This window comes from Cebidichthys violaceus, unplaced genomic scaffold (assembly GCF_023349555.1).
Source record: "Cebidichthys violaceus isolate CVI_PGR_0920_01 unplaced genomic scaffold, fCebVio1.0.p SCAF_4, whole genome shotgun sequence".
NCBI lineage: Eukaryota > Metazoa > Chordata > Actinopteri > Perciformes > Stichaeidae > Cebidichthys > Cebidichthys violaceus.
The window spans coordinates 9,025,425-9,050,367 of NW_027176594.1; the positions used below are offsets into that span (position 1 = coordinate 9,025,425).

Here is a 24,943-nt window from a genome sequence, read left to right on the forward strand (position 1 = left end):
ATAGCCTAATAATGTGGGTTGTGGTGAATGACCTATCTCAACCCTGTTTTCTACTATACTTTATTGCAATTTGGCCATTTTTGTTTTGATTGCCGATCATTTATATTCTGGGTAGAAGTAAATAGCGTCGTAGTTTACCCACTTGTATAATCACTACAACGGTACGTCACTGCAACCGTCCAAATAAGTCCTCGTCCACTGCCACATATCCAGGTATTGATCCATTAAGATAGTGGTGGTATCAGAGCTGGAGAGGACAGCTAGCTGGTTATGTCTCTCACCAGCGCAGTTCCTACCATCCTCTTTGTGGAATCATAGTGTGTGTACACACAATACACACACCCTGTCAGTAGTGTCACGTTTCCTGCTGCAACCTCACGTGCACTGTTTCTGTCACGTCAGAATAAAATGAAATGCACATCCAAACATGCTCTCGCCGGTAAACACATACACACCTCCACAGTGACTGTAGGCGGGAATGACACAAGCTGGTTATTAAGTCACTCAGACAGTCGCAGTCCTCTTCTCTCAGAATGACTAAGCAGTCCGTTTATTTCTATGGCAACCACTTTTCCTGCATCGGGGGTGTTCTTTGTGTGCGTTGCAGCGATAGGCTGAGAGTAACTTTGACTGCTGTCTTTCATACACAGCAGTGATACGAGCTCTGTGTCGGTGTGTGTTGCTGTAATGTGATGCAGTGGTGGCGTTCACCAAGTATTTCTATGAAGGAAAGGTGAGCCTGCTGCCTCCTGCCTGTTAACAAGCTTCATGGTTGGCTGTGTCTCTGGCTGCCAAAAAAAATGCGCACCAAGTGAAGTACCCAAGTACAGAATATTGCATATATATTAAAGCTTGTAATGAGTTTTTTTAAATTTAAATGTTATGTGATAGTAGTTTGAGAAGGTTCAGCGTAGTGTTTTTGCTTTTTTCAACTGATGAAAAACCAAGCAGTTAACAGAGAGTATCACTGTCCTTCATCTCTAGTAATAATATGATTGTTCAAGTTTAGTGTCATTCAGTTTTATTCCAATCATATTAGTTGTGCTGGCTGTACTAAATGTACATTTGAAAGCAGGGGCAGAGATGATGCTCTAAAGCTCTTATTAAAGCTGTATCTCTTCAATTGTCTACTTGCCACAAAAAATATTTAATCCCACTGTCACTGTGCCACCTCAACAAAACCACTTAGTTAGGTTAAGGAAAAGACTGTAGCTGTGTCTCAATTCAGCGGCTGCATCCTTCGGAGGCTACATTTGTAGACCGGTTGCATCACAGCAGCTGCGACTGGCTGTCCCATTTTGAAGACTCCTTCAAATGCAGCCGACAAATGCAGCCTTCAACTCCCAGATTTGGAGGACACATCTGATATATCCTTCGCGGCCCAGCATATCCCAATATGCATTGCGTGCCGATGAAAATTTGAATTCAACCAACATGACGGCCATTGAAGCGGAAGCTGGAGAAGCCGCAGTATTCACTTTTAAATGTAAGTATTGGGTTTCAACTCACTCGAATGTCACCGATACAAATGTTAAAACAAAAAAAAGCGATCTTATAACATCACGTGTGTTCAAATGATCGGTTAAGTTACTCGACGTTGGAAACTGACAAGCTAACTAACGTTAACCGCTCCGCTATTAGCGGCAGTTCGTAACTTAAGTAAGTAACTTTTAATAACTTCACTTTCAAACCTCATAGGTTGACTAATATCTTACTGAGATTGTGACGATTTTACAGATGGTTTATACTTCATATTATGTCCATTAATGGTCCAACGTGAGCTCAGGTAGACAAGTTGTGAACCTGAAATATCACTTTCAAAGTCCGGTAACATTACAAACGTTGAGATTAAGTACACACATAAACTGAACTTGGTTATTTTGTTTTGTGGTGTGAAGCAAAACCAACTCTACATTTTGTTTTAGGGAGCCAGGAGCAAACTACTCAGTTCATCAAGCTGAGGGGGAGAACGATGGCCAAACATTCAGCAACCGTAGCTTGGAAGTAAGCTATTAGTCCATTTGTAATATTTCCATTTGACCATCTTGTACTTAAGGTTACAGTTACATTAGCTCTCATCCTATACAAAGCCTTTACTAATTAGACAACCAGTAGATCCTTTTGATGTTTTATTGTTGCTGTCACAGAGATGACAGTTGTGACTGTCACCTTTTTTTATTTATTGAAACCCACAATAAGACATCCATGTAAATGTCTTTCTGTGTGTATTTGTGTATATTCTGCTGTGTAAAATGTGTCATATTCTCAATGTGATTTGGGCAATTTTGGAGAAAATGTGCCTGGGGGGGGGGGGGGGGGGGGGGGATTTATAGAAAATAATATAAAGTGTGTGCATATGTGTTACTGCAATTTGTTATAGTTAACTGTCTTGATTGATTTCCTCTGCTTTAGGATTGCAAGTATCTTTTCTCTACAAGAAAGATTCATTGATAAATATATATATATATATATATATATATATATATATATATATATATATAAATATATATATATATATATATATATATATGTGTATGTATATATGCGTATGTATATATATGTATACAGTATATATGTGTATGTATACATATATATGTATGTGTGAATTACTATAAATGATTGAACATTTGTTATTTAACAGCAACTGATTGAATTGTTAACATTATTAATATTGCTGGGCAATGATTACAATGTTTAATCGCGATTAATCACATGATTTTCTGCGATTAATCGCATGATTTTCTACGATTAATCGCATGATTTGCTGCGATTAATCGCGATTAATTATGATTAAAAATTATTATTTTAAAAGTACTGCTATATGAACAAAGGTGCTTTTTTACAGCAGTATTCCCTTTACACAGTAGCAGTTATATTTCTTGCACTATCTGTGCAAGATAGTGCACGGTGTGTATTGCATTTTTAAAAGAAATGCATTAATGCGCGATAAAATAATTGTCGGCATTAATTAAATAAATGCGCTAACGCGATAATAACGCGTTAAGTTGCCCACCACTAATATCAATATATATATATATATATATATATATATATATATATATATATATATATATATATATATATATTAATATATATATATATATATAAAATTATTTATTTATAACTATCTATATCCATTTTTCAGACAGGTGCTTCATATCCCTCACTCCCGTAACTGTCCATGCTGGATCTGGCCCTGTTGTTTTAAAAAGCTAAATAAGTTATCAGGATGACTGCATCCAGCTAGCCAAACCTTTCTGGTGTACAGCTACTAGAGAAGCTTCGCATGTACTGCGTCCCTTTCCCGCTAGTCTGCTGTCTGATTGTGAGGTCAGGTTGATCTGGGATCAGCTCGTTCACCTGTTCTCTCAAACGGGTCTTGGAGGAATAGTGCTCGCGCTCGCCTGTAGAGACTACTCCTGACTGCAGGCAGTTATTAACAAGTTTGTAACTTACATTTTCTAAGTAAGGAATGTTCTTTCCCCCTTCCTTTTCTTGTCTCTCACATAGGACACTGATTTCTGGTGAAATGTTCAGATTAATGTTATCCATTCAGTTATTATGCATATCCGTACACACATGCATATCTACATAGGTCTGTCTGTCATGATATCAATGTCCATCACAGCATTTTAGTGCATGTGAGTTTCTGTTTGTTTGCCCTTTTACTTTTGCTTAACATTTTCATTCAGGAACTTTTACTTTTAACAGAGTATTTTTACAGTGTGGTATTATTACTTTCACTTGAGTAAAAAATCTGAATACATTCTCCAGCACTGCCTGCTTGACAAGTATGCATTGCAGAGTCCAACCGCTCAACAATAGTCATTAAACTTGTGGATTAGCCCTGTTATTCCCTTCAATGACACTCAGTCACAGTGAAGCCCCCGCAGGCCCCCTATGGGGAAGCTGATTCTAAAAGGAGTGAATGAGACCTTTGGTCTCTGACCATTCAGAGAAAGTCAGTTAAGTTTTAGAGGCGTCATGTCAAAGAAAGCAGGCTGCTCACTCAGTCTGAGTGTAATGTAGGACGGTCTCTTACTTGGTGTCTTTCTGTCCTTAAGTGTTTGCTTAATAAAAGTAATCTTTATTTGTATACACCATAAGAAAGACAGGAACGTGCATGTTCGGTGACACATAACCCAAAATGAAAATATCTTTCATCAGGCGAGTTTGAATAGCAATGTTCCTATAGCCCGGTAAATGCCAGAGGGTAGCCGCTGTCTTGTTTCCTGACAATTTCTCGTAGATGGGACAGGCCAACTCAGCAGAAAGGAATTCATCACTTTCATTTTGAAGTGGGAGTCAACAAGTTTTATTTTGCCTGTATCTTTCCAACCAGGTCCATATATACATAGACAGAGCAGTCTATCTGCAATTGCACTGGGCCCCGTTTGGTGGGGTAGCCCAGAGAGAGCAGGCCTCCTACAATGTGTTGAGCAGAGAATGGGTCCTTGGGAGAAATTCACCTTAGAAACTTTGTTCGAACTCATTTGAAATGGTGCCATTTGCTATATATGTCCTTGAAAATACAAACCCATGGTTTTCTTTTTTCTTTTGTTAATGTCAGTAGGAATCTATGACAAAATAATGCTTATTCTACATAGACTATAAAACAAACTATTCAATTAAATTAATATTTTTTTTTGGTATTTTTTTCATAATCAGATATACAAAGATAATTGCAGGGTAATATGTACAGTAAGTTGATGTCCAATGTAATGTGAAGAGATGTCCTGATAACTTTCTCTTTGACTTCTCTACTTCCCCAATATAATAGCCTAAGTGACTCCTGCATCTGTAAAATCAAACACATTGTTGGTAAAACATAAATAATATGGTTAATGGTGTGTGTGTGTGTGTGTGTGTGTGTGTGTGTGTGTGTGTGTGTGTGTGTGTGTGTGTGTGTGTGTGTGTGTGTGTGTGTGTGTGTGTGTGTGTGTGTGTGTGTGTGTGTGTGTGTGTGTGTGTGTGTGTGTGTGTGCAGGCATACTTCATAACTAGTAACTATATGCATTGGGGGCACGTTGTAACTACCTTACGCCACTATTTCCAATGTTTGAAGTAGGCTGATTTCTGGCACCAGAGGACTAAATGTGAGCCACACTTGTCACATATGTATGTGAGATTTGTTTAGGATTTTTGGGTGCGGATGTCACAAAATTTGGCATGAGACCCTGGTATGCAGGAGTTAGGTTGCTGTTGGGCCAATTCATTTTGTCTACCGTCAGTAAACGGTTGATTGTTGATTGATGTGGTGTTTTTAAGATAATATAAGAGAATCGTTACTACTACTGGGAGCACAGCTGTTTGTGCAGCCTGACAGCAGCAGGAAGGAAGGACCTGCGGTACCTCTAACACACCGGGGGTGAATCAGCCGGTGGCTGAAGGAGCTGCACAGAGCTGCCAGGACGTCCCACATGGGGTGGGAGGTGTTATCCATCATCTGCGCTACTCTTAATTGGACCCTAGACCGATTTTTAGGCCCTCAGCTCGAAAATAGCATACCCATACGATGATGAGTGTAGCGTTGCAACTGTAAGGGCTATTTTAATACTTTTGGTAGTAAAATAACCCTAACATTTGTGAGATGTGTTGATATGTGTAAATATCAGTATATATGTTACTGGTTAAGAGTAGATTAAGATGGCACACAGCACAAATTGAAAATTCAAATTTTTGAATGAAAAAAAAAGCAATTTCAGGATATTTCTTTATTAGAAATCATGTAGGTACAAGCTTTCCAGCTCTCCCAGATCATAGAACTATATGTTGAGGGTCTCTAAACTAATTTTTACTTTGATAAAGTGAAGCTTTATCTAGTACATCTTGATCTAGTATGGAGAGGTCAAACGAGGTCAACCAAAATGTAATTTTGTTCCAGCTGTTTCATTGTAATTTTAAATACTATATAATTATATATTTCACTTCTTTTATCACTAATAGTGTTCAATCTATCCATATGCAACAGTTTGGCATCATTTTGAGAGCCTGGATCCTCTCTGAGACTGTTAATGTTTGTCATCCATGGGATTTTATCGTCTGAATTCCAGTTTTTTTATCCTCCAAAGCCTTTCAGCCTGTGCGAAGGGCCGATTTGACCCAATGAACGTTCCATAGACACGTCACAGCCTGCTCTGTTGAAACAACCTAACGTGACTTTGAATGACAAATCCAATCATAAAATAAAAATTACCCGAGTGTCAAATTTCTCAAATCCGATTTGCTGAGACGTATAACCCTGCCTCTTCCGCTAGCAGGCACACAAGGCACACGACGGCAGCGCCAGCTTTGAATTCAAACAGAGGGGTGTCCCCTGCACAGTTAGACAGGAAACATGAACGGATTAATTTTTTTTTTGCTGCAGAACATCTCAAAGTAAGGAACTGGTTTATGATGTGATCGATTATGCGGATTATGATGATGGCTTTGTTTTGTAAGTAAAACTGCGAGGCTGTGTCGTAGCGGAATGTGACAAAATTGCTGCGACCGTCTGGTCGCTAGCGATCTCCGGAGCTAACGGGTGTTAGCATTGAATTCATTTTTCAAAACGTTATTGGCATAAATGTGGCGAGTGGGACTGCCTAGGGGGCGCTATATCGATTGTGTTACTTGGTATTATACGTAGCTTTGTCATATGTTGTGTTTGGAGTGTGTACAAACAGCTGAGATGACTTTGTAGTGCAGGAGCTGCAGTTTGAGCAGGTATGCGGCATCATTATATTCGTTATAATGATGCCTATATGTGCATTCGTTATAATGATGCTTATATGTGCATTTGTCTTGTTCAGTGTTGCTATCTTCCATGTTTGATGTGTGTTATGTGTCTCAGTGTTAGATATGTGCTTGTACTGTAGGTGGGTTTGTTCTGCTCTGCTCTAGTGTCGTACACTTTTCTTTTGCTTATATGTGTATTAGTTTTGTCTATACGTTACTGTCTATCTATGAATTTTAATTCCATTTTATTTGAAATTTTGTAATTTTTAGGCAGCCTTCGAACATCTGGCCGGGGACAGCAGATGAAAACTAGCCTCTCTGGCTAACTCTGGCTCACCTACAGTTTCACTGTCGATTGGTGTGCATTGTCCCTGCAAAATAAATAAACAAATAAATAAATAAGTTACTGATGAGTGCACGTTATGAGTGGATTCATTTTTGGATGCATGCTCCGCCCCCGCCGGTGGGGGCGCTCGGGCCAGATTGGTTTTAAATCACCTGCAGTAAACAAGTAAGATGTACCTGTGATGAGGTCTGATTTTCTATAGGTGGTGCTCTTTTATTTATTTGATAAGTAGTGGTGGCTATACCCTCTTTTACAGATGCAATCGATCACCAGTCAACATATTTTGAAGCTAATATTGCACAGTTTTGGCATATACTACTCTCTGCTTTATGAAGGCAAATCACTGTCAAAATCCGAGAGCGCAAATGAGATCCACGCGCGCGCAAATCAAACAGCCACGTGCGTATTTTACTGTGACGGGCGCTTTTATATCACTCTGCGAGCAAAATTCCCTCTTGCGCAGTCAAATTCTCTCTCTTTACCCTGCTTGCTCGCGAAACTTTAACCTGCTCGCTCGCGAGTAGTTTTTCTTTTTGACAATAAGTGGGTGGACCCAGTCGCCATTGTGATATCCGGTCACATCTAATTGGTTACAATCCTTGTCTTTGGATTGACCGGATATCACTCTAACACCGACGTACAGACCTGTGCCGACTAGCTAGCAGAGGTGTTCACTAACATCTTCAACCACTCCCTGCAACAAGTCTGCAGTCCCTGCAGTCCCCACCTGCCTCAAAGCCACCACCATTGTCCCTGTCCCGAAAAAGTCCGCAGTCACGTGCCTCAACGACTACTGCCCAGTCGCCCTGACCCCAGTCATCACAAAGTGCTTCAAGAGGATGATACTATTGCACATCAAGGACGTCCTCCCAGCAGACCTGGACAGCCACCAGTTTGCTTACCGAGCAAACAGATCTACGGAGGATGCGGTCTCCATCACACTTCATACGGCCCTGTCTCACCTGGAGCACCCTAACACATACTTCAGGATGCTCTTCATTGACTTCAGCTCTGCCTTCAACACCATCATCCATCACCCATAAACTGGTGCATAAACTCAAAAACCTTGGACTTTCTACATCACTCTGTTCATGGATTCTGGATTTTCTCTCAAACAGAATGTCAGGATAGGGAACCTGACATCGACAACAACCATCCTGAACACTGGTGCATCGCAGGGCTGTGTGCTCAGCCCGGCCCTCTTCACCCTCTTCACCCAGGACTGCTCCCCCACCTATTCCTCCAACACAACAGTGAAGTTTGCCGACGACACCACTGTGGTGGGACTCATCTCCAGCAACAACGAGACACAATACAGACAGGAGGTCCAACATCTGGCTGAGTGGTGCTCGGACAACAACCTGGTCCTGAACACCTCCAAGACCAAAGAAGTCATAGTGGACTTCAGGAGATCCAGGAAGACCACACCCTCTCCACTCTACATAAGTGGGGAGGACGTGGAGAGGGTGGACAGCATCAAATTCCTTGGGCTCCACATTACTGAAGATCTCACTTGGTCCCTGAACACATCACACCTGGTGACGAAAGCCCAGCAGAGGCTCTTCTTCCTGAGGAAGCTAAAACAAGCTGGCCTGCCCCCTGATCTTCTGGTAAACTTCTACAGAAGCGTGATTGAAACCATCCTCTGTCAGTGCTTTACTATGTGGTATGCCAGCTGCACAGCAGAGAACCGGAGGGACCTGGCCCGGGTGGTTAGAACAGCACAGAGGATTGTGGGAGTTACCCTCCCCCACCTGGACACTGTGTATGCTGGTCGCCTCCAGAAGAAGGCCAGCAACATCTGCAATGACATCACACACCCGGGTCGCTCTCTGTTTGTTCCACTGCCATCAGGAAGAAGATACAGGACTATCAAAACCCAGACTAACAGGCTGAGGAACAGCTTTTTCCCCAGAGCGGTTTCCTCTATCACCCCCCCACCCCCACCCACCACCCCACCCAGCTCAAGAAACAAAAATAGGCAATAACACAACACTTTAACCAAAGCACCTTTTTCACCTTAAAGCCATTGATGCCTGTGTTTTATCTTGTATATATTTATTTAATGTATTGTATTTAATGTCTTATTTTAAATCAGAAATGTCTTGTCTTAATGTTTTTATAAATTGTTTTACCTTGTTGCTGCTGTACTGAACTCAATTTCGTTGTATATTTTTATAATGACAATAAACATCCTTATCCTTAGGTCTGTTAGAGGTGTGTTTCTCTTATAAATGTCAAGTCAAGTTGCTCAGATTGATTTAAATTCACTCACCATTCTATTACAAACAATGTGTGTTTGATAGTCAAACCTCTTGCGACAAACAGCTCAAAGAAACTCTTTGATCTTAATTGATTAAAACATGATGTCATCATATTTAATCATACTGTTGTGTTTAGAGAAGATATATAATGTGGTTGTATATAATATGAGCAACAATTTGGACCCACTCAAGGATCTGTAGCCAAGATTAGGGACGTATTAGTTTGTATATTAACTGTTTGCCCAACTTAAATCACTGACAAGTAAGGATGAAAAAGTATTCAGATCTGCAGTAAACGTACTAATACCATACTGATGAAACAATCCATTATGAGTAAATACCTGCATTCAAAACCTTAGTCAAGTATGTTATTATCAGCAAAATGTACTTTAAGTGCAGAAAGTAAAAGTACCCGTGCAGTAAGATGTACATTATTTGCTCCTAACCTGTAGTGCAATCTGAAAATCTCCCCCTAGTGTCTGTGTCAGAGTGATATCCGGGCAGTCCAAAGACGAGGATTGTAACCAATTAGATGCAGAGATACAATGGCGACTGGGTCCGCCCACTTTCTGTCAAAAAGAAAATCTACTCGCGAGCGAGCGAGCAGGTAAAAGACTCGCGAGCGACTTTCGCGAGAGGGACTTTCGCGAGAGGGAATTTCGCTCTCGGATTTTTACAGTGATTTGCCTTCATACTGCTTTCATACCTGCATTCTGACCGGTGTCATTATCTTATCCGCTAGACACCAATATGGCTATAATGCCTGCCTAAACCCTGTAATCAATCCTGTAAACCAATCCTATCAGTGAAACCAAGGTGACAGGCATGTTTGATGAGGCCATGATTGAGTCTGGCCATCTCTCTCTCTCACCCTTGCTCATACGTTTTGGATTAGTTCAGAGGTAGACTCGGCTGTACTAATTGTATAGCAGGAAAGAGTCTGACTATTTCGTAAGGCTGTGAGTGTTCATACAAAACTTTTGTTTTATGTAGTGTTTGTGGCAAGGGCTGGGAACATTTCTACATTGCTTTAATGCAATAAAATACTTTTTTTCTGTTGTTTAAATTGTGACTTTGACATTTTGTTTCTGCCTCTAGTGCTTGTTGATCCTGATCAATACACAGAAAGGTATAGCTCACTCAGATGAAAAGAAATTGATGTCACTAATTTTGATGATATCTGTGTTTGTATGGAGAGTAGTTTGTTTTGTAATTATACCCCTCTAAAAAAACATTTGGAAAGGGGAAAGATTCAGATATCCTGTTTCAGTGAAGTAACGTTTTCCTGAGCAGTTGAAGGCTTTTAGCTGTTTTCCTTCTCTCTATCTGTCGACATGGAACTGAGTCAACTCCCTGTGACCCTGCTGTTATCAGTGGATAGCGAAGATGGAACACCGTCCTGGATCTGATTGCCTTTATATAGTTGCTCCTCTCTTTTCTCTTTGTCCCTGACCCACATACATGCACACGCTTTCATGCATAGGCAGCCGTGTTACATTCAATTGGGTTTCGTATAAACATGGTGCTTCTGGTTGTTAAAATTAATAATGCCGGTCTAAATCACTGTTCCACACCAAGTGCATCATTTCTAAGGAGTTTGACTTTCTCTGACTGGTCTTTACACTTATTTCACAAGGCTGTTCATCAGAAACACCTCCAAGATTTTGGTACGGTTTGTGTCTCACCAGTATTGTTGTTGCAGCCAGTGATGCAAAGATGAACTTCTATATCTATAACTTGTTCATTTTAGCCTGCAGAGGGCAGCGTTTCTCAACTCTTCACCATCAGTGTGAAAACAATGGGTTGTCTCATCAGCAAACACAGAGACAGTTATGCAAAAGATAAGATGTACTTAAAAAAATAAAAAATTTAGCAACAATTTGGATTTTTAATATTTGCAGCTGATTCTTTACTGGAGTTCTAGATATCACGTTAAGATTAAAACTGCTTACTTGAATATGAGTTTCCTACTAAATGTCCTAAATAAACATGGCAGTATACGCGCGTGTGTGTGTGTGTGTGTGTGTGTGTGTGTGTGTGTGTGTGTGTGTGTGTGTGTGTGTGTGTGTGTGTGTGTGTGTGTGTGTGTGTGTGTGTGTGTGCGTGTATTTGTTATTTGTTTCAGGTTTTTCAGCTGCTGGTTCAATTTGAACAAAATGAATCATCTTTGTAAAGTATAACAGATTATCACAAATTGAGATTAAGTAAATTGATTGGATTGATACTGTTATGCTGTTTTGTCAAAACTACAAGTTTTAAACAATTTCAACATGACATTGTCTTCTTGCTGTTTTTCAGACGTCTTCAACAGCAGAGTAAAGACAAAATGTGGAATTTCGTATTCAAACATTCTCTAAATGACAGTTCTGCACTTGACAAGGACACAATGTCTTTCAGCCCTTTTGGAAATACTGCAGCATCTGTGTGCAGTGTTTAAAATGTATAAGTGGATGGATTGCAACTCAGAAACATACTAAATATACTATCTAAACATAGCTGTAGAAATCTGCCAATACTGCCCCACGGAGAATGGATTGGACGTTCTATCAAATGTCAATATAGAGAGTATAAAGAAGATTAAAGCTATAAAGAGGACTGTTCAGAGTTGTTGCACAACCATCAAGAACAACAGAAAGCAAATTGGCAAATAAAAACCTGCACATCACAGATCAGAAGAAAGTAACAGCATTGTAGCTTCTGGTCCAGAGATGAGTGTTTCTCAGCCCACTGAGGGTTTACCTGTCAGAAGGAAAAATGGATCGACCATGAAGCTTCCTCTTCATGGTGCAGGAGACTACAATGGGAATGCTTTCCCAATTTCCTCTTCTACCTCCTCTTCCTACTCATGTCTGGGAGAGTCATCTCCTGAGTCACTGAGGAGTCTGAGCAGCCTCAGTGGGGGCCAGACCAACAGCCCTCTGGACTATGACATGTTTGAGGTCACCCTGACGACAACAGTGATTACCAAAACGGACAAAATGACTGATGTTGTAATTTCAAAATGGATACCAGAGGAGGAAAGTATACCACATGACAATGATGACATCTCTGTGGGAAAGATACAAAAAGCAACAGAGATATCAGAATCTAATGACAACTCAGTGTCTGTTTACCTTGACGCAAACAGCTTTGAATACCGCCAAGACACTTGGAACGGCAATGACAACCTGACACTGCCACTGTCCCTGACGACGAACAGAGGCAATGATGACCTCAGTAGTCAAAGCAGTAACGGGAGAAGGCATGGCTCCTCGACTCCAGATTCCGACGCAACAGAAATCCCTGCTGATGTTGATGACGATGAAGAGGAGGCTTTGTTTCTGTCTGTGAGCTCTGACATGGGTGTGCGGAAAAGCAGCATAACCCTCGGCTCAATCAGTCAATCCAGCAACAACCTGATGAACCCAGGTGGCTCTGCTGTGCCGACAGAGGGGACTGTGGTTGTGAGTGTAGTTGATGATGAGAGGGCATGTCCCCTTGGTCTACCTGTGGAAGACCAGACAGAGCCTCCCTCTGAGAACGTTTGTGAAACCACTCAGATATTATCTTTGTCCCCCTCTCCTACCAATCCAGATCAAGATGCTAACGAAGTCGCATTTGCTCAACTTGAGGAAACTGAAAAATGTGCTGAGGGACCCAAACCATCCAACCCTAACACCAGTCAGCCAGCCAGAGCAGCAAAAACCAAACCAACTATTGCCATTTCAACTGCTCCCAAGACAACTGTGTCCACAGCCATCAAAGCGTCCAGTCTGGAGGCAAGGAGAGTTTCCAAACTAGATCTGAAAGATGTTGAGGCTAAAGTTGCATCACGGCCCAACCTGTCTCCATCTAAAACACCCAACCAGGTAGTGTTTATAAAAGGCTCACATGCATACATTTTTGTAGAGCTGTCTTCTGTCTAACATTTCTAATTCCTTTTTTATTCAGCAAAACAAATCTGCTCCAGCCAATGGAAAGAGAGCTGTTCCTAGGAAGGATGAAGCAAAGACTGGGGATGGGGGTAATAAGCAAAGGTCATCTGCAGGTCCAGTCAAAGTAGCCGTGGTGCTGAAATCTATCAGAGGAAAGAGCAGTAACCCCAAAACCAACCACCAGACAGCAGCCAATGGCTCCGCTCAGCCAGAGAAGAAGAGTTTGGCTGTCAGTCGACCAACTGAGGCAGCTAAGGAAGGACCCCTGGAAACTCCCAGGATGGCTGTCCAAGAAGTGACTGATAAATATGACACAGTTGGATGTGTGGAGACTAAACATTTAGGTGAAGATGCTCACGAAGGTACTGGAAAAACTTTAAAGACTGAGGCTGTTGTGGGGAAATCAATGAATCCTAGCAGGGTAAGTACTATGTGCTAATCATGTTAAATTGTGTTTAAACTAAGCTTGTCTGCCTTAGACTTGTGTGATCAGTCAAGAATCCAAAACCAGATCTGGCATGATGATATAGGTTCTATATCGTATCGGCTTCACCCTCTTAAGAGCTGTCACTATTGGGTTTATTCCCGCAAGCATGCACAGTCTTGACGATTTTTTTGCGCCTTTATAATATGCAAGGGCTCACCTTTACGTCTGCACATGTGACATATAACAGCTTAGCGACCATAGTTCTTCTCCTAGTTATTCTTCAGCGTCAAGCAGTCAACAAGTGAAGAAGTAAAGAAGATGAAAAGGTCTAGTGGTGTCCATCGGTGTACCGGCTGCCGGCTTGGCTACTTCCTCCCATCTTGCCCCTCACCTCAGGTGTGAAAGCTGCCTCTGCGCTGTCCATGCCGGGCTAGCAGCTACCCTGCAGGCCGCTTGCCAGATCTGTGCCCTCTTGCCTACAGAGGAGCTGCAGTATCGAGCAGGGGATTTCACAGCGCTTTGTATTGAAGTTGGCGGGACGACAGCCGGGCAGACTGTCTGGATACTTTGCCAACGGATGAGCTGAACATCTCCATCTGCGACTTTCCGGACACCCCGGTTGAGCACCGCTGTACGGGGCATGAGTCTGCTGGCTCAGTTCTCTCCATGGCAGACTCTCTTCCTGGCTCTCCCTTCTTCCCGTCGAGTGAATTCCCATACATCAGACACGGGATCATCCCTCTCTGAAAGGGTTGGGATGTGCCAGTCTCAAGTTGTGAGGAAATGGGGAATCCTCCATCCCTTCACATAAACTGTCTGGAGCTGTACTAAAAGTTAATCAACTGCCAGGGCGGCTTGCGCTCAGCCCGGCTGCTGTGGTTACATAGGCACTTACTCAACCATCAGAGCTGTGTACATCCCAGGGGTACAGTACTGCGCTGCAGAATATCTTGCTGAGGTCCATCCCACAACAAGTGGAAACCGAGTCCCACACACCCAGTTTCGATCTTGGGTGATGGGTTTGGTAAGGCAAAGGTGAATCTGTTCAGAGAGAATGCACAGCTGTGGCTCAGAGATAGTGGGTCATCTTCCAATCAGAAGATTGGCGATCCCCGGTTTCTCCACTCCATGTCGATGTGTCCTTGGGCAAAACAAGTTAACCTACCTTCAAACATTGGAAGATACAAATTTGGCCCCATCTACACTTAAAGTCCATGCAACCATTTAGCCCTGCCATGAAAGCTATAGAGAGAGATCGGGTAGCTGAGTATGACGTAAGATATACCCTCGTGGGGACATGTGATTGGTTGAAAGTGGAGGTGCCATCTGATTGGCTACAGATAATTCCCTGTTGAAAAAAAACATGTGTATTTATTTTACATTTATTTAAAACAATAATATTTGTGTGTGCATCAGAAATATATTTGTGAATCTTATTTTTTTTATATGTGGAATAACAATTTTTATGTGCAATGAAAAGTAGTTCCAGCTTTGCAGCTAAATGGAAAATAACAGTCATGGTATGTGCTCAAGCAGAGTTTACTGGAGTTTAACATTGTCATTAACATTTTTACTCAGTGGTAGGTAGGATGCAATTATGAAAAATATATTCAACTAAATAAAAACTGATGCAAATCTGCCTTTTGAGTTGTAAGTTGCCTGATCCCCTAAGCTGTGTTGTTGTTGTTTAATATAATTTACTTACACAGAGAGAGACAAAGTCAAAAGTGCTTAAAGTGCGTTTTAAATGAGGGAGTGGTATGTGTACAGTGTGTGTGCTCTGTCTCTGGTATGTGTTTTTTAAAGGGACAGGTTTAAAAACTGCCCCAGCATATCCTCTCACAGGTAGCCTCAAGGGTTATATCAGTGCAGAGTGTGTTTAGAACACATTTACAGTAACCAATAGAAACAAATATGTTTCTAAGACACATGTCAATGCTGTTTTCTGTGCATCAGCCTTTATACTGTAATGCTCATGATTATGGTCATAAGTATTTGTCATATACCTCCCTAATGATTTGATGATATGATGATATTCCCATTCATACTGGCATGAGTTCAGATGTCTAAATGATTCAACTTTATTTTATTGAAATTCAGAGAAATGGTGTTACACGTGTGCAGTATCATTCACTATCCACCCATCCATGTATTACCAAACAAAGCATCAGTTAGGCCCAGTCCAGCTGCCAGCTCACATGTCAACACATGATTTAGTGCGTATTGGTATGCTACAGTAATCCTTGGGCTCAGCCTCTTGGTTCAGCTGAAAAGTTGAGGAGGCTGTAAGTTACAAGAACAATTTAAAGTGTTTCATCCCCTCTGACTGAGCTCTGCTCTGTGATTCTGTGTAGGGAGGTGACAAGGCAAAAGCGATTTTATTAGTGAATGTCTTGACTTAAGTTGACTTGGATTTGTGAACATTCTCAAACTTCTTCCTCACTCTCTCAAGTGCCTGACTGCACAAATAGGTAATAAATACATAACAAAGCAGTCGCTATATGTTGAGTCTTTGCTTTAAAAAGTCTGCGAAAAATGCCAGGCCCCTGTCCACAAACTCACTCCATGTGTGCTGGTGTTTATAGAGTCAGAGGGGGTGGAAGACAAAGGGTTGGGGGTGAGGGTAAGACAGAGAGAGAGAAAAAATAGGCCTGGTCAGAGACAGGATTGTACAACACAATACCAATTTTTTTTTTTTTTACCCTTCTTGTGGTTGCAGCAATTTTCCCTCCTACCTCTTCTTTCCTGCTCTTTCTTTTCCTCCTCCCCCTCTGCATTAACACACTCTCCCTCACTCCTCCCCTCTTCTCCTTCACCTCCTCCCTATAGTCCACATTTCTGACTCTGAGCGGGGAATGGCTAACACCATGGTCTCAATGCGCAGCTCGGAGCTGGGGTCACTCGGCTGGGACGCTGTCACTAAACGTCATCTCTTTCTACAGAAAGTCTCCTCAAAGCTGGGGCCCAATTCCAGGCATCAAGGGAGACGCACCAGAGTGGATAAGGGGCCCTTGGGACCGGCTCCACCTCCAGGTTCAGGGACTGGACCTCCAGGACAGGGGATTCCTGAACCCAGGCAAAACCAGAGTGATGGTTACACGTTGGGAGAGGGTGGACAGAGCGTTGGAGGCAGACCTCCAACGAGGCAGAGCCAAAGTCAGTGCCAGGGTGAGTCATTATGGTTTCTGCACGGATGTAGAGACATAAACATGAGGTATTTCAGTACAAGACACATTTACTTTATAATCCCTTGAATGTAAACACACAGTAGCATATGGATTGTATGTCTGCTCTGCTTGACAACACGCTTCTCAGTTGTCTGTCAGGCATATAGACTTGTGTCAGTGTCTCTGCAACAGACTCAGGAAATGAGCAGGCTGACACTGCAGAGCTGCGAGTTAAAATGCTTTCCACATACCGCACACATACACTCACACACACACTCACACACACACTCACACACTCTGTTTTTCAGGCCCTAGAACATGCTGTTTTGTGATTTCCACACTTATTTCCACGTGTGTGTGTGTGTGTGTGTGTGTGTGTGTGTGTAGGTGTGTGTGTGCAGCTGGTGACTTAAGGTTGTGTCATATTAGTGTGTTTCAGCTGCAGTGTTGCATAACTGCAAAACTCTCTATTTCTTTGAAATAGGAAGTTAAAGAACACATAGGCATAATTTTTCCTCTTTAATGCTTATATCTTTTTTTTTACCTTTTTCTCTGTCATTCTCTTTTTGTTGTTTTGTTTCACCTTTCTCTTCTCTTATTTTATCCTGAAAGGGATTTCAGGTTGGTGTTTGTTTCCTGTCTGTCGCTTTGTGCTTTTGGTGTCATGTCAGTAACATCCTGACACTGTAGCCTGTAGTCTATGTGTGTGTTTGCGTGTGTTTGCGTGTGCGTGTGTGTGTGTGTGTGTGTGTGTGTGTGTGTGTGTATCTGCATTGGGCCATTTTGAATTTGGTCCTGACTTCATTACAAATCTTTTCCATTACAGGTTTAGCCAATTTATTTATGTTCGTAGTGTTTTTTATCTGTACTTAGATATTATAGGTTTTTGTAAACAGTTGTATCTGCTTATAAGATACAATAAATGCACCTAAATGAGAGTAAACTGAGTAGTCAACATTTTATCAAGTGGTCGGATTAGGGTCAGGTCTTGAAAACACCTGTCAATAGATGGTCCACTATCTGTTAAACTGCTAAGCACATCACGTCACTTACAAGTTGAATGTGTCCTGTGCTGGCCACATGTATGCTGCAGCATACGGTCGTCTTTCCTATTTGCTATGCTGATTCATACTTTGACTTTTCTGTGGATTTGGTTATGTTAGTCAACTCTTTACTGCTTTGGTGTACCTGAGGCAGAACACATGCTATACTACGCACAACCTTATCCTTGTAGATAGCATATGCCTGAGAGCTTCAGAGCAGGAGACACTTTTATTGAGAAGGATTTAGACCTGAGGAAGATGTCTGAATATGTTTGTTGCATTTGGTGCCATCAACTATTATGAACCACAGACACTAAGCCACCAGTTTTCTTTATTATAAGAGAGTATTATCATACACTCTGTGGGTTTTTCACAATACATGACTCAATGTTGTCAAGTTTAGTAGTATAAAAATGTTGTAAGTCAGGGATTGCAGGAGGAATGTAGTCACTGAAAGGTCTGGACTGGCGTAGTCAGACAACTGTGTGTACATGTGTGTTTTTGTGTATCAACAGTAAGCACGAGGCAAATCTTTAGAGAGCCAGCTCTTACTTAACAATGATTTCCTGGGTAACAGAATCCAGATGCTTTCCTTTGGCTAGCTTCTCATCACAACTCAAACCAAATGAAGCCAGATGTTTCCTACTGGCTTCAGTTGCAGTACAAGTTTTACGGCTGCTCTACCTTCACCAATAGAGACTATGTGTGTGTGTGTGTGTGTGTGTGTGTGTGTGTGTGTGTGTGTGTGTGAGAGCGCTCACGCGCGCGTTGATAATGTAATGTAATTGCGGTGAGGACTCTTTATAACAAGCCTTTTTTCTTTGTGCATTCTGTGTCTGTCTCTTTCTCTCCTCTCTGCAGCCAGAATTCATGTTTGTAGAAAGTTTGTTAAAGAAACTGATGTCTGTGGATAAATGAGCTTATTGCAGTTAATAATAGGGTATGGCCCAGAATGATAGAAAAAATTGTTGGTCGTAAACATACAAAACCAACAGTATTAAGTACAAAATGTATAAAATGAAAATAATTTACAGCACTTGCAGGATGCACAAAAGAACAACAGTAAGTCTGTGTTAATGAGGTCATTCAGGAGAAAACGTGTCTGTCAGATCCTTCCTGGGGGCCAAAAAAGAACTGGGATAACTTGCATATTTAGTCATCAGTCGTTTGTTAACAGGACTAGTTCAAATAGGTGCAGGGGCAAATACAGCCATACGTCAACTTTGAGAATAGACCTAGAGGCAAGATGTCTCATGTTTTAGATAGAAGAGCTCTGATTGCCAACGACCTTCCTATTTCTATGTGACGGTATTTAGTCTGTGCCTGTCTTCCAGGATCAGTTCATCAGGTTGGTCCCAAACAACTGATCTTTGAATACTAGTAGTTAAAAAGGTTTTCAAGAATGAGATACAGTTTTGTTAAGTTGTCTTTGTTGTTGTTGTTGTTGTCATACAGAAAGTAAGCCACACATCAAAGCAGCTTTGCTAAATGCAGTAGAATACTTGTGTGATGTCTATATGTCTTTTAGCAACAAGTCAGTGTTTGCATGTTGTTGGGGGGGTTAAGTTAGCTGTCTGGTGTAGTGTCTGTGATGCATGCTGTAGAGGAGACACTTATTCAGGTCATTAAACAAAAAAGTGGTATTCCCTAAGTATAGCACAACATGTTTAACACATGTTCTTCTGTTGAATGGACAAAATGATCAACAAAACCAATTGTTCTAGACCTTTTTAATGAATAATTGAATGGCACGAAGCTGTGGCTGTTGAGATGCTGTCTGTTTCATCACTGATAGTCAAATGATAATACATTTCTTCTTATTGCAAGAGTTCATGTAGTTCAGAGGGAGGCAAGGTGTGTGGACAAGAGACAGAATGCCTGTTTTCTCTTTTACAACAACGGCCTGAAAAGCAATTAGCCAAGGCAGTAAAATGCTCTACAAGGAAATGTATAAGGAATGGAGGACGAACTTAGGACCCCACAGGCACATTGTGGAGAGCTATAGGAGGACTCAACAGTGAAACCAGTAGACACAGCCTCAGTCTTCTGTGAATAGTGGATGAGACTGTGACTGACTACAAGCACATCATCACTGTGGAAGGGGCCAATCCAAACACCTTAGTGTCCGCCCACAATATGAAGCATCGCTTAAAGGCCAGACAAATCACACTGCAGATCCCTGTCCATCCATCTGTTGTAGCAGACAAGCAGTACCTTCGGGGCCTCCCTGCTTAACTGGAAATCAGGCTGCATGTCCTGAGAAACACAGACACTGCCAGAGTGATATGAAGCTCTAGCGCAAGTTCAGACAGGAAGACTATCCCCTCATGCTTAGGCTTAAAGGCCTTTCTCCATACGGCTCTCCCACAAGCAGCACATACTCTATACCGGCTGTCACAGTCAGAGGTGTCATAGACTCAATCAGCTGTTTGTCAGCCGGGTCGCCCTCAGCCAATAGCGCTCTGGCACACCCTCTTCGTCAGCCTATCAGCATGCTGCTGTCTACTTTTAAAGGTGCTGCATCCCCGCCGCCAGCGTCTGCTGCTGTTTCATGCGACCCTCCTCCTCCCCAGCACCATCCGTCTTCGCCGATTCAGCACTCCATCACCATCTCCAGCCAACTCCAGCCGATCCTCCAGCCACCACCACCAGTGTCTGGAGTCCTCGGGGGGATTGATATTGTTGCCGCTCAGGGCAATCACAACTCGATCACAAATCTCCTCGGCGAGTTCAAGCGCCAAATAATTTCTGTGTAACTAATTAATGCATCATTCCGTCATAATAAAATGTTAACTACTAATCAGTCACTTGTCTCTCCTGATTGAAATGACAGTACTGGGCTCTCTGATTTGGAAGACAAATTCTTAAATATGCCATGAGTTAAATTTGTGAATTAAAAAAAAAGTGAAATAATAACGCTTTTTTCTTACCTCAGTCTTCCTCCTATTGTTTAAATAGTTCAGAAGCTATGAGGCAATGAATATCATAACGTGTGACATTAAACTAATATTACACTGTTGCATTTACGACTCATCTACAGGTTTAGATCCTTGTTTGTTCTCTGATCAAAGAGAGAGGGGATTTCTGGGTCAGGGTTTGGTTCTAAATGGATGTAGTGAAGCTAATTGTCTACCTACATTGGATGAATACCTACCTCTTTTATATTATAATTGGTCAGCTCACAGAAACAGCTGTATATATGTCATGTGTTAGTAAATGTTCAACTTTACTAGAATGTACTTTAGTTTCAAACTCTTGTGTCTGCGTTAAAAAGAACAGCAGCTTTCCATTCACTGCTCAGCTGATATCTTTTGACGTCTCTTCTTTTCTTAGTTGCATACACATAATATGTGATACATACAAAATATTATGTTCCCAGTTAGTATCAAAGTTCATCAGACTTTTCGCCCAAATATTATTTCCAAAGTCCATTTCTGTATTGTGTCTGTAATGATGAATAAAGCTCATTTATTGCCTTCTGTATTACTCTGTCTCCCAGGTATCCCAAAACCTCGCACCACTGCAGCTGTCCTGGGTCCCGCAACGTTCAACTCTAAACCATCAGCCAATCAGCAGGCACCGGGGCCTGTCAGAAGACCTGCTGCACACATTGCATCAAAACTTCCTGTAAAGGGACTACCCACAAGCCTCACTTCATCACTGGAAAGCACCGAGATCAGTGGAGCCACAAGCAAAGGTGAGGTGGTGGGCCTCTCTTCTCCCCTCTCACTCAAACACAACTTAACTGACTTCACTTTCACTTTCTCAAGCACCCACACACATGCACCTAGTTCCCATGATAATATTTACGTTCTGTATTTAGTCGTATCACAGAAAAGCGTTAGTGTAGTGCTGTATATCCTCACACAGTTAGTTTAATGACTCATTTATTTACACCTTACAGACAGATCTGGTCCATGAACATAACTCTGAAGGCATTATACTGTATGTGTATGTGTGTGTGTGTGTGTGTGTGTGTGTGTGTGTGTGCGTGTGTGCGTGTGTGCGTGTGCGTGGCGCGTGTGTGTGTGCGTGTATGCCGGGAATATGAGAAAATTGGCAAAAAAACATATTGTGCATAATATCCTTTTTCTGCAGCTGCACTGGTGACAGACTGCATGTGCTGCTGGACTGTACTCCACAGACCTCATCTACTGCTCTGTGACATGCCTTGCCACATGCACATTGTTATTTTTTGTCTTCAACGTTGGAATTCTGACCACTTTGTCCTGTAACAGCCAATGGGGGATCCTTCGCTCTTGCCATCTGGATGGCCTGCTCCACCTGTACAGACAGTTCAACCCTCCTCAGACCATCCTTTTTAGGAGCAAAGCCTGAAGAGGACGTGCAGTGTGCCTATTGCACCCTGGCTCCTAATACAGAGAAAAAAGAAGACCCTCAATTGCGCAGCAGCTGAAGCATTGTGTCCACACATCTGCTGAAGGTGCAGGGGGCCAGGGCGTAGCCAAACAGCAGTTTGTGTACTCGTAGGCTATTCCCTTGAAGGTGAAATGCAAGAATATTCGGGGGTTTTTCTAAGTCACCTTGACCTGAAAGTATGCACCTTTGTAAAAGGTGAGGTTGTAAAAGGTGGTGACCCAATCGGCTGAACCAATTCCAGTAACTGCTTGATGGTTTACATTTGGAAGTTCTTGTGGGCAATGCATCGGTTATGCAGAGTTGAGAACAGGTCTGTTTTACTGCCCATCCTCTGGTTCTCCAACATGCTCTGTGGGCCCTTGCTTGACACTTAGCCACCATAGAATGAGTGAGATCGGTGGGAGACGCTCAAGGTCTTGTGGAGTGCGGGGGGGGGGGGGGGGGGGGGGCCTTGCTCTGCTGGCATCAAATCTTGGTAGTGCTCTGCAGACCAACCAGACAGGCTTGTGGCTGACCGAAGAGGTTCTTGAAGCAGGAGTCAGTGCGAGAAAAAGGGTGTTGAGCAGCGATGTGTGCTGCTTTATATACTTCGGGTCTTCACTTACTCGGGTAGTCCTGATTGGCCGGCAATGCTTATGCAAATTTTCAGTGGCCCAATGTGTGTTCTTGGAGGAGACTAATACCCAAAGCGTCCAGTAGAGGGGGGGCCTTTGTGAGTTATAAGCACGTGTTCCCTCGGTGCAATTCTGTTGCACTTATACCTCCACATTTGCTTAATCTCTCCCGATAAATCAGATTAGGTACAAGTGAGCTGTAGGTGTCCACTTGGTGAATGAAACACACATAATGAACATTAGACACTCCTTGTTCTTTATTTGTCTTTTGTACCTCATAAAACCCAGTAGATTAACATAACACATCCTCTAACACACACACACACACACACACACCTGGGAGAGATATGATCGTATCTGACATGAAGAATGTTGATGTTACACTGAAATCGCTGATTATTACATCTGTAGTAATATCTTCTAACAAATGAGATACTGGGAATCTTGAGTCTCCAGCCTTGACACCCCACATGCTCTCATTTCTGTTGTCTTCCATTAGCACAAATTGAGTGATAACTACCTCAGACAGATAACAGTGTTTGTTCATTCAGTCGTGAAAGAACTTCAGAATTAGCATGATATAATAATAATATACTCCCTGAATAATTACAGAATTTCCTGGGGGGCTTAATATTGCTCAGTGTATTTTGTATCCCATTTCCTCCAGCTTCTCCATCATCTCTAGGAGCTCCAGCACCAACAAGAACCAAGTCAGATGAGCAGCCCAGCAAAAGCACACTTCCTGTGGGCAGCCAGTGCACGGAAAAGCCCCTCATCTCCAGCACTGCAGCTACCAGCAGCACCAACACTCCCAGTGACGCCATTACAAATGCCATTACAAATGGCATCACTGCTGCTCCAAATCCCCCTGCATTGAGGAGCAGAGCTCTGTCACTGCAGGCCAGGACCATTGCTACAGGTGAGTGGGTGTGAGCGTGATTCACCATCTTGTGGGGACATAAATCAATTTACACTGTCACATTGTGGGGACTCGGTTTAAGGTGAAAACTGGGTTTAAGGTTAGGGTCAGGTAAGGTTCGGTAAAGTTAAGGTTAGGGTGGTAGCAGTAAATCTTGAGTGTACATGTGTGTGTGTTTGTGATTGAGTGACCGAAATCAAACACATTTACCCATTTACTTACTGTTTTCAATAAGATTTAAATGATATACATGTTTGATGACGTAGGGGTTGGCAATTCCGCAAAATTGATTACAATTCAATACCAAGTAATACAGGGCTAGAATCTGCAATATCAATACTTAGAATATTAAAAGCTGCTTATGTACTGTCATGTAGGGGAGAGTAGCGTGGCATGATTTGTGAGATGAATGCATAATCAATAGGCCAAATGTGAAATAGTTCGAAACGATGCTCCTCTTTTGTTCAACCATCACTGCAATAATGTGTTGGATTAAACTAGTCAGGATGCTGCGTAGTTTGAATGCACACAATACATGCAAAGAGTACATGTGCTCACCACAACCAACAGTTCTGCTCTTTGATGAAATATATATGGCCTGGGTACAATGTAAAAGAGAGAAAGTAATACATTTTTTTAACCTGTTTTCACTGCTGAGCAGTTTCTTTTTGAAATCACTTTTTTGTTTTTCTAGAAATTGGCTAATATTTCTTCAGGGAATTTGGTTAGTGACTGTATGGGCTCCATGGTGGCTCTGAAAGCTTGATAGAGTAGCAGCGGGGTGTGGGGCTTAGCGAAGGGTCAATTGTAGTAGCACACTCCTGAGCAGTGATTGTGTCATAGTACTTTTTTAATGGTTTGGGATACAAACTGGAAGTGAAAGTGTCAATGGAGTGTGAAAAAAGGGAACATTAATCAAAATGCTGTTCTTGGTTTCCACATGAACCTGTCACTAGAATTAACTTTCTACCAGCAGGGCAGGATGACATTGTGACACTTAATTTATAAGGCTGTCCCCTTCAAGAATAAACAACTCAGGCAAAATAATACATTTCTTATAGTGGCAGTTTAGGTGTTAAAAAATAAGTGTATCAAAAACCTTTTCAACATCTTTTAGTGTATTTTAATGAATACAGTGACGTTTTACAGAAA

At 42.0% G+C, this 24,943-nt stretch overlaps 1 protein-coding gene across 5 annotated transcripts in view; it reads left to right on the plus strand.

Moving 5' to 3' along the window:
* LOC137885390 (microtubule-associated tumor suppressor 1 homolog) overlaps window positions 1-24,943 on the plus strand; it is a 63,676-nt gene that overhangs the window by 1,504 nt on the left and 37,229 nt on the right. For 2 of the 5 annotated variants that reach the window (XM_068727634.1, XM_068727636.1), the window contains exons 2-6: window positions 11,626-13,175; window positions 13,258-13,662; window positions 16,611-16,836; window positions 21,378-21,575; window positions 23,540-23,791. In XM_068727634.1, the coding sequence (XP_068583735.1) occupies window positions 12,036-13,175; window positions 13,258-13,662; window positions 16,611-16,836; window positions 21,378-21,575; window positions 23,540-23,791 (2,221 nt within the window). In that variant the 5' untranslated portion in view covers window positions 11,626-12,035. The remainder of the gene's footprint in view (window positions 1-11,625; window positions 13,176-13,257; window positions 13,663-16,610; window positions 16,837-21,377; window positions 21,576-23,539; window positions 23,792-24,943) is intronic. The other 3 variants (XM_068727635.1, XM_068727637.1, XM_068727638.1) reach the window with 2 other exon arrangements.